This window comes from Clinocottus analis, unplaced genomic scaffold (assembly GCF_023055335.1).
Source record: "Clinocottus analis isolate CAN_PGR_092001 unplaced genomic scaffold, fCliAna1.0.p SCAF_14, whole genome shotgun sequence".
NCBI lineage: Eukaryota > Metazoa > Chordata > Actinopteri > Perciformes > Cottidae > Clinocottus > Clinocottus analis.
The window spans coordinates 2,871,447-2,886,878 of NW_027175865.1; the positions used below are offsets into that span (position 1 = coordinate 2,871,447).

A 15,432-nucleotide genomic window follows, 5' to 3' on the forward strand; every position below is an offset into this window, starting at 1 on the left:
GTTTCATTCATTTAAATGTAGATTCATTCCAGAAGTTTTACATTTTGTCACAAAGTTTAATGTGAAAAAAGTAATTCATTCCAGCTCGATGGGGATATATTAATGTCATGACTGAAACCGATAATTATTAAATTAAAAATATTAATCTGATGGTTATTTATAATGGATTTAACCGGTTAGTTTGTGACGTAGAAAATAGTCACGCGTTCCTTCATGATCTTACTTTCATGTGTCGCTCCACCTCATCTGCAGGAATAATATCAATATATATTCCAAAAAAAAAGAAAAGAAGCCATGTTTGACACATTCATTATTATTATTAATAATTTATTCAAGTATAGCTGTGGTTTATTTGTATTACAATCTACTAATTAATGAAATGACTCACCATTTCACTCTGTCGTTCTTCTTTACATTTTTCTTTCTTAATCCATATTTAAATGCACTCAAAAGCAGTCAAATGTTGTTTTTCACAGGATCACAACATATATGCACCCGCTTAAGATGTGCACACAATACCAACCTTCATTTGTGAATAAATATCATATCTTTCTCGTACATGTGACATTTATACTATTTAACCTTGAGTATTGCTGTACTAAATGAGAAAACACACACACACACACACACACACAATGTAACATTCCAATTAGCTGGGATTATTTTCATAGGACTCTTGATTAAATGTGCTGTCTTTAAGAATAACACGACTCATAAATATGTACATTCTTGCGTCACATTGAGGGATGAGCTTCACCGGAGGGACGGACTTGCAATGTTTGACGTGTTTACTGTGAACCTGAGAGGGCGAATAGGACAATGTTCAACATGTGCTGGTAAATCACCTGCAGGCCTGCGCACGGGGGCCTCTGGCTTTCACCTGAAGCACCCTCTGCTCAGCGAAGGCAGACGCTAGAGCGACAGGAGGCGCTGAGGAGGCGGGCACAAAGGTTGTGGGACTGTGAATGTTGCTGTAAGATTAAGCAACGGGGCGGAAAAGAAAACATTCCCCTCGTCAATATTTTGAGAGTCGACGCTGCAAAGTCTGAGGTCAGGTGCTGCGCCTCAGGCGGCCCGGTTCAAGGGAGACGGGGGAAGGGCTGGTGGGTGCTGCTACATGTGAGGCGGAGGTGGAGGCGGAGGCGGAGGCGACCGCGGCTTGTCGTCCGTCTGCGCGAAGGAGTCGGCGGAGTCGGCGCTGACGCGGCGCGGCGCCAGGCGGCGCAGGTCGCCGGGCGTCCACGGCAGCCTCAGCTGGGCCCGCTGCGACGGGGCCACCGGGCCGCCGCTGTCCAGCTCCACGTCCGCCAGCCACGGGGGGATCTGCGTCGGCGCCATCGGGTCCAGGTCCGCCATGAAGGCCGGATTCTCAATGCCAGCTGCGGCAACAAAAAAGAGAAGAAACTGAGTCAGTGCTGAGAGAGTCTGAAGGTTAGAGACTCAAGCGCTGTACTGAAGTAGCACTTTAGCATCCCGAGGTTTGAATGCTAGACTAAAATACCTGCATTATAAAGTATTTAAAGCTAGCTCCACCTCAAAATGCTGCTTCCACATCGAGGCAACAGTGTTAACCATCTAGAGCATTTTGCTGATTATACCTTTGTCCCTTTATTTTGACTTTTACACGTCATGGAGTATTTCTAGAACGCTGCATGGTAATCTTAAATTAAGGATTAACCGTCGGTTTAAGATACGAGGACAAGATGGTGGATTTGTTTTACCTCCTCCTCTGTAGTTGACCATCATGGGGAAGGGGTAGGAACCGCCTGACGCCTCAAAGCCAGAGGCGTTGTCTCCCTCTGAGAACTCAAAATCTGAAAAAATAAATAAATAAATTAGGATAGTTTTTCAATAAAAGCACCTGGACATATCAGGGCTTCTGTATATTTTCTTCCAACTGAAACACGAGTACTAACCTTCATCACCAGAATAGTAGCTTTTACTTTTGTCCGTGGATTTTCCATTTGGCATCTGCAGGTGGTAGAAGTTTATTTTTTTACAGTTTACATCTTCAAAAAAGTCCCAAAACATAAAAAAAAGTATTGAGGTTTCGTACTCAGCCTTTTTGGCTATAGCAATAAATTCCATACATGCTACACTGTAGGTTGTCCAATAAAAATGACCTTTTGCTGCTGGTCTTTCTTTGTGTGCTTGGTAATCTTCTTTTGTTGAGCAACGCCCATCTTTGCAGACTTGAAGGACTCCAAACGATTCCTCATGGTCCTCTGGAAGATCTCCTGCACCTCGCCTTCATCCTTGTTGACGGCGAAGTGGCTCCGGCTGTATCTGTGACGGTGCTGGACGCCAAAAACAAGAAAACAGAAACTGAGTCAGTGTGACAGAAACTGTAGGTTTCATCATCGTCACAGCTTCTTCTGAAGCAAATTACAAACTGAGGGAGGATGGTTTGAAAGAAGTGGGCAGGTGACATCTAGTGAAACATGCTATGTTGTTGTATTCTGGGAAATGTAGTGTAGTGCAAATGAATGAAGTGCAGAGAGCCGACCTGTTTCCTGCCCTTGTACAGGTGCTGCTGCAGCAGGTGGTGAGTGTTGATGTCCTCTGTTTCCCTCACACCCTTCATGTTCTGCTCGTGCATTTCCAGGCTCACCGATGGCACAGGGTCTCTCCCACTGCGAGGGGGGGCGGGGGGGGCATATCAGTAACATTATCTCTTCATCATCACACTAAAAGCACAGCTCTGGTGTTGGCTTCTCCTCCAAAATGTGTTGAAGGATTGCAGCCACATGGCAATTTCTACTATTCTGGTTTGTTTCCGAGTGTGAGGGGGAGACATGCAGGGGCTGCTCGTGGTCACCAGGGAGCAGTGTCTGAACAGGAAGCAGGGGATCAATCCAAATAGGAGATCAACCCTTGTTTCCAACTTTTAAATGTTTGTTTTCCCTGCTCTAATGTCACAGTCCTGGAACATGCTGCACAGACTGTAAAACCCTAATAAAAGTAGAGTCTTTTTGGTTAATTGTTAATTGTTTCGCTGTTGTATCGTCACACTTCCCCCGTGATCGCGGTGCGAATGAAGGATAAATGTTCGCCCACCTCGTCGAGGACACGCCGTGATCTCCCGACATGTTGGCCGTGATGTCGGGCATGACCTCTGAGAAGTCGTCGTCGAACTTCTTCTTGAAGTCGATGAACGCGGTGTCGTTCCGGACAAACTCCAGAGAGCCTCTGCGTTCGCCCTGCAACGATCGAGACCAGACGACCTCCTTCACCGACCGCCGCTTGGACAAAACTTGCGTGTACCTGATTGCAAACGCACCTCGGCCACGTAGTCCATGGCATCCTTCAGGTTCAGCTGATGGAAGACGTTGAAGACGTAGTCGCGGTTTTTCCTCGCCGACGGCTTCATCAGAATCCTCGACATCCACTTCTCCTCGAAGTGATTCCACCTTCGAAGCGAAGAGAGGATTCGTAGCGTCAATCAAAACAGTTTAAATTGGAGTCGTCAAACGGTTCTGAGGAGTCTCTACATACTTGTCCCTCATGTAGTTATGTCCTATTTGTCCAGATATATCTTCTATGGCAACAAGCATGTGATCAAACACCTAAACAACAAGAACAGAGCTTCTGTAATAGTCGCCCGGTACTTTATGCTTCTTCTTCTTCTGCTTGTTTGTAAAAAAAGGGATTATTTCAAGCTTTACCTTGTTCTGTAATTTCTCCACGAGTGTGAGCTCCGTCGCTGACGCTTTTTTGACTTTAAGCCAGTTGACCAGAGGTTTCATCGTCACTCCCTGCAGCAGAAAAGAGATTCACGAGAAGGTTATGATGTGTTTTGTGTGAGAAAGTTAGCGCTCGGGAACCGGACAGCGACGTGTGTTCACCTGGAGAATGACGGTGAAGTACACCACGATGAGAGTGGTGCAGATCATCAGGTTCTTCTCCTTTATCTTGCTGCCATCCAGCATCGCGGCCAGGCCGTATGCGACAGCCCCGCGCAGGCCCCCGTAGCTCATAATCACCTGATCGATGAACTCCACGGGGACCAGCCTGAACTTGTTCAAGATCCAGGTGAGGAAAAACACACCTGCGGTGCGACAAACAAAGCCCGTTTTTCGTAAAAACCGCCTGACGTCGGACGGCGTACGTACCGATCGCGCTCAAAACCGACGGCGGAAGACGCTGGAATCCCACCGATAATTCTGTACACGAAGATGAAGAGGAGCGTGAGGAGGATGAAGCCCGTGTTCCACACCCAGATCTCCTTGTCGATGGCCGAGATCCCGAGGAACACGAAGATGATGGTTTCCGATCCGTTGGCGAAGACCTTCATGACGTATCGGACCGTGGCGACGGACCTCTCGTCCATGTTGGCGTTGATGTACTTCTGGCAGCACATGCCGCAGAAGACGATGCTACGGGGGAAACAAGCCACAGAAATACACATTTCTTAAACTCACAAATAGCTCAAACAGACCAGATGTTGGTCGGGGGGTTTACTCACGATAGGATGGCAGACAGGGAGAGCATCTCAGCGGTCAGGTAGGCGAGGTATCCCAGGACGAAGACGAACGCCGGCTCGATGATCTGGATGTTTTTAGTGCCGCGGGTCAGGAAGGAGATCAGCAGGCCGAACACAAAGCCCACGAGGGAACCGCCAAACGCCACCACAAAGAAGGAAACTGCAGGAAGAGAGACGACAGGTGTGTCATCCAGCATAGGCAACACTTTTATTCAGCGTGGCCCTCCGTGAACACGTCCATCTGTAGAGTCTCGTCAGCCAGGCAGGACTAGTTGCACATGTTATTCCTCACTGGCAATGTGTAAATAAATGTTCCTCCTCACTGATTCCTTTAATGATCTCCACAGCATCGATTCCCGATCCTCCCAGTGACACGAAGGCGTCGAACACATTGAAGAGCACCTGAGAGAAGAAGAAGAAACATCTTAGAAGAAGGTGGAGTAATTACTGGACTGATCCACGTCTATTCAGATCAAATGTTTTCTTCCAGGTGTGGACAGAAGTTATATGTTGTAGCAAATTTAATGACTTTAGACTTGACAAACCAAGACTTGAAACTCAACTTCAACACCAACGACCCGTGACTTCACTTGGACTTTTGTCTTGAAAACCCAATTATTAAAAAACATGTTGGTTTAAAAAGCGTCTCGGAAATGAATTAATATCCCTTTATTTCCGGGAATCTATGAACGTTAACGCTATTCATTCCCAGCAACACGCAATTTCCCAAAGTCCACTTTGTTGGAACAAATTCAACAGCATCCAATCAGGCTGCATATGGAAAATATTAAACTACAAAGGTTTGTGTACAAACACTGCAAATGGAAAAAGGACTCGTGACTTGAGAGCAAAGACTTCTGCTTTCTTCTTGTTGTTGTAATTATTCCTTATCTGCAGCTTCTATATTAATATACAATACATCAACTGCCTGTCACAAGGTTTCTTCAGTTTTCACCAATTGTATTAGAATTGTTTCTGCCATCCAGATACATCGTGTCTTTGTTTACACAATGTATGTTTTGACTTGAAGTGTTTCTTTCACTGCCATCAGATAAATGACACGGCGTATTATCCTCACATGACGATTATCCAATGTGTGTCGTGTCATTCCAGCTGATGTATATTAAGGTTTGTTTGCACTCATTCGTCTATGATTGACACCCTGGCTGGCACCTGCAACAAAAGTGTGAATTTTTGAATTTCAATGAGCCTCCGAGAGGTCAGAGTCTGTCATCAGAAAGGTGCGGAAAGTTGAAAGTCCCCCCCCGTTCCAATCCTCAGAAATGAATAGAGTGAAACTTCATGATTCATAAGACATGCAAGCAATATTTCATATTTGATTGACCTCTTCAAAGAGCTTTTTTATCATTGACGCGTGAGGGATAAGTTCAGAGTAAAGGCCCTCACATTAAAGTGCACAATGTTTGCATTCGTTACACTTTGTGTCTTGGCCGTGTACTTTTCCAAATGATGGATGTCTGAAACAAACAACAACGGCGTTGCGCGGCGTACGCACCACCGTCACGCCGTCGTTGAGCAGCGACTCTCCGAACACCATGATGAAGAGGACCTCGTTGACGTGGACTTGCTCGAACACGGCGATGACGGCCACGGGGTCCACGGCGGCGATCAGGCTGCCGAAGAGAAGATACTGCAGCAGGCCGATGTCCAGGTCGCCTGCAGAGGGATTTGGGTTTCATTTAAAGAGGGACAAATGATCCAGTAGCACTTTCTGGTTTGCAGATGGACGTGCAGACAACTTTCACTGGATTACTTTGACACTAAGAGGATCAGTGTGGAGGATTCATGGGGGTCTATTTAATTCATTTTGTATTGCCCAAAATCACAACTGCTAATTTGCTAAACTTCTACAATCTGTACACGTAAGACACCTCGTGTGGGGACGTTTCAGACTGCATCCACCTGAACGCCCCTCACCTCACCGCTCCCTTTCCTAGCGTCTATGTGAACTACGGTGGCCTTCAGGGTAACAGAAAAACGCAAAAGGCTTTCTTTAGAGTTTGGTTTGTCCTTTTTAGGCTACCGTAGAAACATGGCGGACTCATTCTAAAAGGTGAAAAGAAGAAATAATCCTCAGTTTCAGGTAATTATACACGAATGAAAACCAATAAATCCCCCTAAATGTTTCACACTGTTCCTTTAAGAAAACGTGATGATCCTCTGGTGAGAATCAGGAGTGTTTGAGACACAAAATCATCCCTTTTCTCCCCAGGAAGTGTAAATTCACACTGAATCTAAAATGTTTATGCTCAGCCAAATCAGAGCCAAATCAGAGCACAACTTCCTGTTGGAGTTGACAGTTTTTTCTTGTTTGTTTTATATTTATTATCTCTCTGAATAATCCCTGGCTATTTTATACCCTTTATCGAAACAAACTACAGAAATAAATGATGAAATGTATCTGGAAAAGCCAGTGGGACATCCCATAATGATCCTGACTCATTCCCCTGGAGGTACCCGGGCACCCTGAGCCTCTCACCCATGGCTCCGCCCATGTGACACCCCCACAGCGACAGCCCCAAGCTGGCGGCGTTCCAGCAGGTCCCGATGACGGCGTAGATCAAGATGGCCCCCATGTTGCTGAAGAAGAGCTTGTTGGGCATGGAGTAACCCGCGTCCAGGATGATCTGCGGCAACAGGTAGAAGAAGAACACCGTCGGGGTCAGCTTGAAGGTCTGCACCATGTCCGCGCCCCAGATGATCCCGCCCAGAACGAAGCCGAAGCAGATGAGCAAGGCACTCTCTGGGATCACACTGGTCACATGGTGGTTGGCCTCGATGACTGAGGGAAGAAGAGGAAGAAGAGGAAGAGAGGAAAAACAAACACAATTTATCGAGCGTCCTTCTCTAGTGGGCTCTCACGTAAGAACCAACACTTGGAGCTGACAAAGTTTAAAACTATTGCATCATAAATTAAAAAAAACAACCTCAACCTAAAACTTTGAGAGGTTGCAAAATTTGCAAATGATCAACTGTTGCGCTCGACTGAGAAAGTTGCACTTTTTGTTCCCGGCATATGATTAACCGGCACGGTGACGCGTGTGAAGGGTTTATTATTCATCTCTCTGCGTAACTAAAGTCAGACTTTTGCTTGAGGTCACTTGACTTAATGGCCTGACAAAGTGTCGCTTTAGTTGATTTATTAATCAAACTTACTGAACCGTTGGAAAAGACCCGTTTCAAAATGTTGATTTCTCTCCCGGCAGCCCAACGGTTGCTGGCTGATAAGATCCATTCAAGAGGGGTTGAAGATTAACGTCAGAAAACAATGGATGGAGGTCTGTTATGTTTCAAAGCCGTTCATATTTCAGTGTAGCGTGTGGATGTGGTCTCTTTTTACTTTTTTCAGCACACAAGTTTTGGCACAAAACGCGTGATGGAAACATGAGAAAAATATAGCATGTTACAATATTAGTCACACACACATGCACTGAATTGATGCTCATTTTAAATATATATTTTAAATCTCACGTACCCAAGTGACTCTATCATCTCACACAGAAACACAGAGGTTCAAACTATATTTTCAGGGGTTAAAAAATGCAGTAATATAAGATTTTGTTCTTGCTCCTTTCGTGTTTTTATTTTGTGAAGACAGTGGGAATGACTCGCTTGTGAAGGATCAGAGTCAGCGGCGTGGCAACAGGATAACATTGTCATCCTCTGACATTGTTGCTTAAATATAGCTCCACCTTATCTTGTTTCACGATTGTGTGTCGGACTGCAACATCCAAACTATGTGTGGCGTAACTCTGACGCTTTGCGGTTCAAAAAACAGTCATATGAATGAATAAACTAATGGAAACCGCCCGGTGACTGGTGGTCCAGATTTACCGCTCGACATCACACACAAAAACACCTTTTCTTGCACATTCTAGTTCCTAAACTGTTTGTTTACATACCCAATTTCGACAAACCGGCCACCAGTATCCACAACGCGACTAGATAGGGAGTCTGCACATGGTGCCACTTAAAGGTCACGACGGGTATTCCCGTGATGGCGCCGTGGCCGTGGCCGTGGCCGTGGTCGGCGTGACTGGAGTTGGATCTGGACTCGGGTGGCGGCTCCGGGCGGGAGTCTCGGTGCGTTGGCGCCACGTCCCCGTTGGCGCCGGCGATCCCCGAGGCGAGGCAGACCAGCGACACCGACCCCAACAGCCAGAGGTGCGCATATCCGCCGCGTCGCATTTGAGGAAAGTAACGGACGGAATAGAAAAAGAAAGTCCGATATCTCGGATGTGGAGGAGGTGAAGTGTCTGCACCGAGGCCGGGCTGACAGTGTATCGCACCTCTTATCCCTCCTGGCTTTTCTGAGGAGGGTTTGTGCTTCTTCTGTCTGACTATCGCTTGCTATCTGTTCACTACTCTTTTCCCTCTAGTGCTGCATCTTTCTATCTCAGGCTGCCGCTTCGTATCCTCCAAGTCCAACAGTCAGCAGCGATGCGGTGAGTTCAGAAGTGTGCAGAACCCCGGACTCAGCCTTTTATATGTACAATATCCCCTCTATGACCAAGGTTGTGTGTGGGGGTGTGTGTGTGGGGTGTGTGTGTGTTTGTGTAGGAGTAGCGGATGTCCAAGAAAGGTCTCTGGTTATTCAGTCACGTTTGAAACATTCTGTTTTTTTCCGGCCTCTGAGTGCATCCACTCAGGTTTGTCATGTATGTGTGTGTGTGTGTGTGTGTGTGTGTGGAGGAGTGAGGGCGTCAGTGATGGAGCAGAGGTCATTTGATCTTGACCGACCACCTGTGCGCGTGTAGTGACACTTCCACTGGCTTCGTCTCTCTGACTTGTGCGTTAGTAATGATTGACGGTGACGTTACACAATTCTGTTAAAGACTTAACGTGAGAGAGCGAGAGATGAGAAAGACACACTGTTGAACTGGGTGACATGTTCCTGTCATTGTGATGCACAAAAGCCACCGTAGTTTATTTTTGACTCCACCCTGCACACTCCCCAAAAGTGTATTAAGCCGCAGCTGAAAATAGTTCCCAGAAAAGTGCGCTTCTCTCCTGTTTCAATAACTTTGGCTAAAAACTACAGTGCCCAGTTTAAGAAGGTCGGATCGGTGATCTTCTGTAAAAAGATTTAAAAGAAGATTTGTTTTTGGACAACAGGCTGTCAGTGTTACCAACTTGGCGACTTTTTTTTCCCCGCCAGATTTAACATCTTTTGGAGCTCATGCTGCAGCTACTTTCATTTTACTTTTAAAAAAACTACACTTGTTAGTTTCTCAAGGTTACCGACCCTCTAATTTAAAGTTAATAACTGAGCCCCCTTTCTTTTTCTTTATATATGTTTGTGAGCCAATATTTAAGATTGATGTTGTCAGTGGGAACCAGAGGACTCGACGCGTACAGAAGCTCAGGAGACGGACGACCACCGAGTTGTTTTTGGTCTTTTCATGAGATGTATTGACTAAATGAAGAAATGTAGAATAACAGCAGCCTAATCCTTCACAGTTACATCACTCCAAAGTGACGGTACATTAGTCCACCTGTATTAACGATCAGGCTACATCCTGTGCTTGTTCCCTTGAGAGCTGATTGGTCGTGACGGTTCTTGTTGGCGTCCAGATGTCCCGTCCTGTTGGAGCAGGACGAGCGACAATAGCCTCAGTGTTTGGACCGGTTTAGGGATTTGACACGTGAGCTCTCGTACAATCACAGGTGTGAACCTGTAGTACTGTCCCAACAAAGGACAAACCATATCTGAGGTTGTATATCTTGAGTTGATATCATTGAGCTTGATTACTAATCACATAATGGCGGCTTCATATGAGGGAGACAGCGTCTCGGTTTCTGACGTTTTTAGTTCTTTTACTGAAGTAAAAGTATTAAAACTAAAAGTCCTGCATTCAAAACCTTACCGAAAGCAGATCTATTATCTAGTTTGCTTTCATTACATCTTTCAGACAGTAAACAGTAAAAGCATTAGATAATGCCTCATTTGCATATTTAAACATAATATTTCAGAAAACTTGCAATACAAAAAAATATTATCTTAATGTAAGGAGTCAACTGAGATTGATTCTTAGCCATATCTATTAGTTTTTCTTTTCCTCCTATTCACTTTTCGAGCTCAGAAATCTTTCATTTTAAGCTTTGTGACGTTGCTTTTTCCAGACGATCTTTAAAAAAGTGGATTGAGCACCATGAGGAGGAGCATTTTTTTGGAGATGAATGGTTTTCACTGGACAGCTGGGGTATGAAAAACTGTAAAATGAAAAGTAGCTACCGGTGCCAAATAAAAGTAGTAAAGTAAAAAGTACAAAATGTCCCTCTAAAATCTAGTAGAGTATAAAGTAACATAACATATTGAATTTGTACTTAAGTCCAGTACTTAACATGCACTCTGAAGGCTGTAAATCATCTTTATAAGAAAGTCTGGCGGCGCAGCCTGCACCGTGGAGCGTGACCGAGCCGGCTCGGCCTTATTAACTAATGACCTAATATGTCTTGCTGAACGGTAGCCGGCCTTTAACTTCCACCTTTCAATCATTCTGAAGTGGCCACGGCTCCGTGCACACGTCCACAAAGACACGTCGACTCCCTTCATGGCGACAACAAAGAAGGTCGCGTGGAGGTCGTTTCACAGACCGGGAGTTGCAGTAGCGGAGGTTCAGACTCGTTGTGTTATTGTTTGTTCAGGATGCTTCTGGTCAAATGAGCAAAACGACATAAAATATATCTAAATTACAACATCACCCACCACATTAAAGGGAGGGAACCTGTCGGATACACTGACAGTGACTGTAAATGTGAGAAAGAAATGTCCGTGACATTGAAATTAACCGCTTTCCGAGCCGTGAGAGATGCATGAACCTGCAGTTATTGTCCATTGTTCTTCAATTAGCACGGAGCAGAGAATGAAAGAAAGCAGGCATTGTCAATCTGTGAAGAGGAAACAAGGTCTGAAGAAACTTGTCCTCGTCTGCTCTGCGAGCTACGATGAGTACGCATGAAGTCAATATTTGATCTGCGCTCTTATTGTTTGAAATCGTGCAAGTTTACTCTATAAAAAAGCACAACATGAGTTCTTCTTGGACTTCACAGCACTCTCGACCGCAGTTATGTCAGGTTTCTAAACGTTAAAGGGTTGGTTAATGGGTTTCTGTTGCAGAAAAATCAAACATTTATGAGTCCTTTTATCTTTGTGTCCATAAAGGTTTAATCCCTATAATCAAATAGTGGATTTAGTGAGAACATTTCAGCGATGTCCCCTAATCCCCAAGTCAATGTTTCACTTCTACGCAGCCTTTGCTCTTTCTAACGTTTTTCTTTCGCCAATTTCAAGTGTGGGCTCAAGATTTCCTTCCAGGTACACGTGGGGACAAATGTCATCTTGTGTAATCTTAGGAAAATATTAGAAACCATAAGCTTGCAAATATAGATTTTAGATTCAAACCAATGTAAACTCGCTGAGGACAATTTTATGTACGCAACCTCTCCAAGTTACAAAGTTTGGAAGTTTGACTTTCCACAAAACCTCAATGGACAAAAGTCAGCAGCTGCAGAAACAGTCGCTTAAATCATACATAACTATATTTATTTGTTATCACTAATAATCTCTTCCTGTGCAAGTTACTGTCGGTACAAACACAGCTGTAACATTTTCGGCCAAAGGAGCTGCCAAAGCGTCTGATTTCATTGTTTGCTTTTCCGTCATTTTCTTCATCCAATACAGCCGACCACTGTCCCGTATTTATGCTGGTTGAAGTGTACACAAACACATGCGCACAGACACACACACACACACACACACATGCATGCTCATTCATTTACATTGTCCACAGTGCCGCAATCCATCTGCGTCTGTTGTGTATACATGAATTGCTAATGACCGTTCTAGGACAAGACATTTGGGAAAGGTCAATCTCTCCCCAACGTCCCCAATTGTGTCCGATTCCTTACTTCACAAGTGGAGCTCGTCCAATCAGAGCGATCAAATTTGATACACTTAGAAAAACGTGTATCAGGACCGATTTTATCCCTTTAAATATTTGACAAACCCAGTTGAACGCAAACCCTAAACTTTAAAATGAGGCTGGATGACTCGGTTTAATTTAACCCCCGTATCCACACACTGGAACGTGGTCATTTCATCCATGAAGATCACAACATCACCTCAAGTTTGACCATCGTCATGAAAACATACGGCATTGAAAATGTGTCACACATCGCCATTGGTGGAAAGTAAGTACATTTCCTCACATAAAAGTGTGAGGTACTTTATTTAAAGTTACTCCGAGGAACTTTTTATTTCAGATTTACAGCATTAAAGTTCGCCGAAAGCTCCTTCAGCTCAGACTCTGACTCTGGCAGGAACCAGCGGACAAACCCAGATGTGACTTAAGAGCCAGCTTCCACCAATAGTTGGAGCTTTGATGGGAGACGAGAACCCAGGACCCAGAACCCAGAACCCAGAACCCAGAACCCAGAACCCAGAACCCAGAGGACAGAGCCCAGAGCTACTGACTCAAGTGACTCAAGTGACTTAAGTGACTTAAAGTATCCGCGAGGGCCGAATGGGACATTTATTGACGACTGGTTCAACTGAAATCTCACTGTGAAAGAGTTCAAGTTCTGAAGACGATAACACGGACAACTCCCACGTCAAAAATGGCGTGGTAGAGACCTGTCAATCACAAGGTAGCCCCGCCTGGAGGTGCACCTTGCTTTATTTGACTCTAAATGGATCATTTAGATCAATGGCATGCCGTATTGAAGAAGACTTGAATCTAGAGATCGAGACCATAAACTCATGTTTACTGAGGTGATGAATCAAATGAGATCCATTTTCTCCCTTTTTTTTTTTTGGCAACCATAGGAGTCACCCTGATGGCCAGCAGAGACATTTAAGGCACTTCAGCATTGGCTCAACTTTTCAGACCCAGAGGTTGCAACCAATTGTGTCATATAATACAATATAATACATGAAAATGTTGCTGATGATACCTGTGTGCTTTTGCTTAATTGAAAGTCAATATAAATGCAGGACTTTTAATTGCACTGTGCACTGGAGTATTGATAATTGGACTAAACTAGAAGATCTGAGTACTTCCTCTCAAGCTGCTATCAACCATCTTCACCTGCAGAGTGAATTCTGCTCTCTACAAATTTATTAAAACAACAAAGCTCAACTAAGTCATATTCACAAATAGACAATAGACTCACCGAGCTTGCAGAGCCAGCTGACCAGGATCCAAAGGGCCACCAGGTACGGGGTGTCGACGTGGTGCCACTTCCAGCTCACGATAGGTAAGGTGGTTATGGGGCTCGCTTCATGACCACCGTCTTCGCCGGTACTTTCATGACCGGTGTCCCCGTCCCCACTGTCATGGCTGGAGTTTGTGGTGGTCCCCTGATGGTCGCCCGTCTCCTGTCCCGAGTCCGCGGTCCCGGTCTCGTCTCCCGTGTCCGCGGTCCCGGTCTCGTCTCCCGTGTCCGCGGTCCCGGTCTCGTGTCCCGTGTCCTCGCTGGCCAGACTGGGGCACCTTGACACCATCAGCGACATGCAGAGAAAAAGAGCAAATCTCCTCGCAGCTGCCATGTTTGGGGGAAAGTCACCACACAAAGTCTCGATGCTCTTGAGAATGTTTTTTGTGAGTCTGTTGACTCTCAAGTGCTCAGGTCAACCTCAGATAATGAGTCTTTCATTCCTCTCTCCCGTGTGCCCTCCTTCCCTGTCAGGTCACTTTTTACTTTGTTCAGACTCGGGTCCACATCTTCACCTGGCGTGAGCATTGTGGCCCGCTGTCTCCTCTCTGTTAGATACAGCTATTTACAGCAGGTGAAGCTCAGCCCATCTGATGCTCGTCTGTCTCCTCCCACTCTGCACCCAGACCAGCTAGTCCGGCTACTTGGGTGTTAACGCTTCAAAAGCAGGTTTGGACTGATGTTAAAGTTCCAGATTTATGGGATTTTCAGAAGCTTTTGTTTTCCTTTTAAATACAAACAACTTAATAGGAGCTTGAATAAAGTGGCTGGTATGTTCCCTCGATTAAAGCAAACAAACATCTTGACCACGATTTATATTTTTATTTGCCAGATTAAATGTACACATCAAGCTCAGTTCACTCGTCTTGAGGATAAGAAATACTTGATTGGTCAAAATTAAGCAAGTATTTTTGATAAGTTTCTCCATTCTGAAGATTTCCTGCTTTTTTCTGGCCCTCTGTGAATATTTGGGGATTTTAAATTATTCCTAAAAACAAGCAATTTAAAGACCACACCTTCGAGCTTTAATAAGTTGGAATGGGCATTTTTCTTTACTTTTAGGTCATTTTATAAATCAAACAAGTAATCGGTTAATGTAGGAAATACTTGGTGGATTAATCAATAATAATACATTCTCATTTGTTGCAGCCATTCATTGAGATTTGCACATCTAAGTAATGGGGACCAACAGGGCCGGCTGCACAAACAAGTTTGCCCATATTATCGAAACCAGCGGACCAAGGCGTCCAATCTCGGGGTCAACAAAATGATAAAACAAAGAGGAGACTTTGTCTTAATGTGAGATACCGCCTAGTTTCACCTCTTCATTTGGTTGACAATCTAAAGGAAGCAATTTGAGGAAGACGTGACTTCATTTTAAGACGTCAGAAGCCCAACACATTGCTAAACCACTTCGTTGGAAGGAGAAAAATGCACGTCATAAAGTAATAATCCCAATTGTTTCGGCCACTTCCTGGTTAAACCCTCACCCGCCACGCAGTTCTGTGTAAAGGCGGGATTGCAAATAAACACACATTTCAGCTATCTTCACCTTCATAATTCTCTTTCACTTTCACAAGCAATATACCTACAAAAAAATAAGATCCAAGTTCTAAGAGAAAATATCTTTTATGTATTTTACGTGTCCTCCTGGAGCAAACTGCATGTGGAATGATCGTTAATTAATTGTGAAATAAATAATTAATTAGGAC

General features: G+C 44.7%; 1 protein-coding gene across 2 annotated transcripts; it reads right to left on the reverse strand.

Annotated features, from left to right (window-relative positions):
• Positions 1-338: 338 nt before the first annotated feature.
• Positions 339-15,257, reverse strand: slc9a3.1 (solute carrier family 9 member A3, tandem duplicate 1). Of its 2 annotated transcripts, none has more exons than XM_068575369.1 (16): positions 13,679-15,257; positions 6,984-7,286; positions 6,000-6,160; positions 4,807-4,885; positions 4,466-4,643; positions 4,156-4,376; positions 3,846-4,048; positions 3,666-3,755; positions 3,496-3,566; positions 3,281-3,410; positions 3,058-3,200; positions 2,507-2,633; positions 2,124-2,297; positions 1,917-1,971; positions 1,722-1,814; positions 339-1,379 (listed from the first exon to the last, which is right to left on the reverse strand). In XM_068575369.1, the coding sequence occupies exons 1-16, from the start codon at positions 14,052-14,054 to the stop codon at positions 1,114-1,116; spliced, it is 2,670 nt and encodes an 889-aa protein (XP_068431470.1). In that variant the 5' UTR covers positions 14,055-15,257; the 3' UTR covers positions 339-1,113. The 2 variants fall into 2 exon arrangements, with proteins under 2 accessions (XP_068431470.1, XP_068431471.1); XM_068575370.1 differs by lacking the exon at positions 13,679-15,257 and adding an exon at positions 8,407-8,545.
• Between the last annotated feature and the right edge of the window lie 175 nt (positions 15,258-15,432).

Bases quoted from the DNA above. Each gene is read 5' to 3' on its own strand.
- slc9a3.1 (XM_068575369.1), bottom strand. From the start codon at position 14,054: ATGGCAGCTGCGAGGAGATTTGCTCTTTTTCTCTGCATGTCGCTGATG. The intron at 4,377-4,465 runs GTGAGTAAACCC...TTTCCCCCGTAG, and splicing joins TCCCTGTCTGCCATCCTATC to CATCGTCTTCTGCGGCATGT. The intron at 2,634-3,057 runs GTGGGCGAACAT...CCCCCCTCGCAG, and splicing joins CACGGCGTGTCCTCGACGAG to TGGGAGAGACCCTGTGCCAT.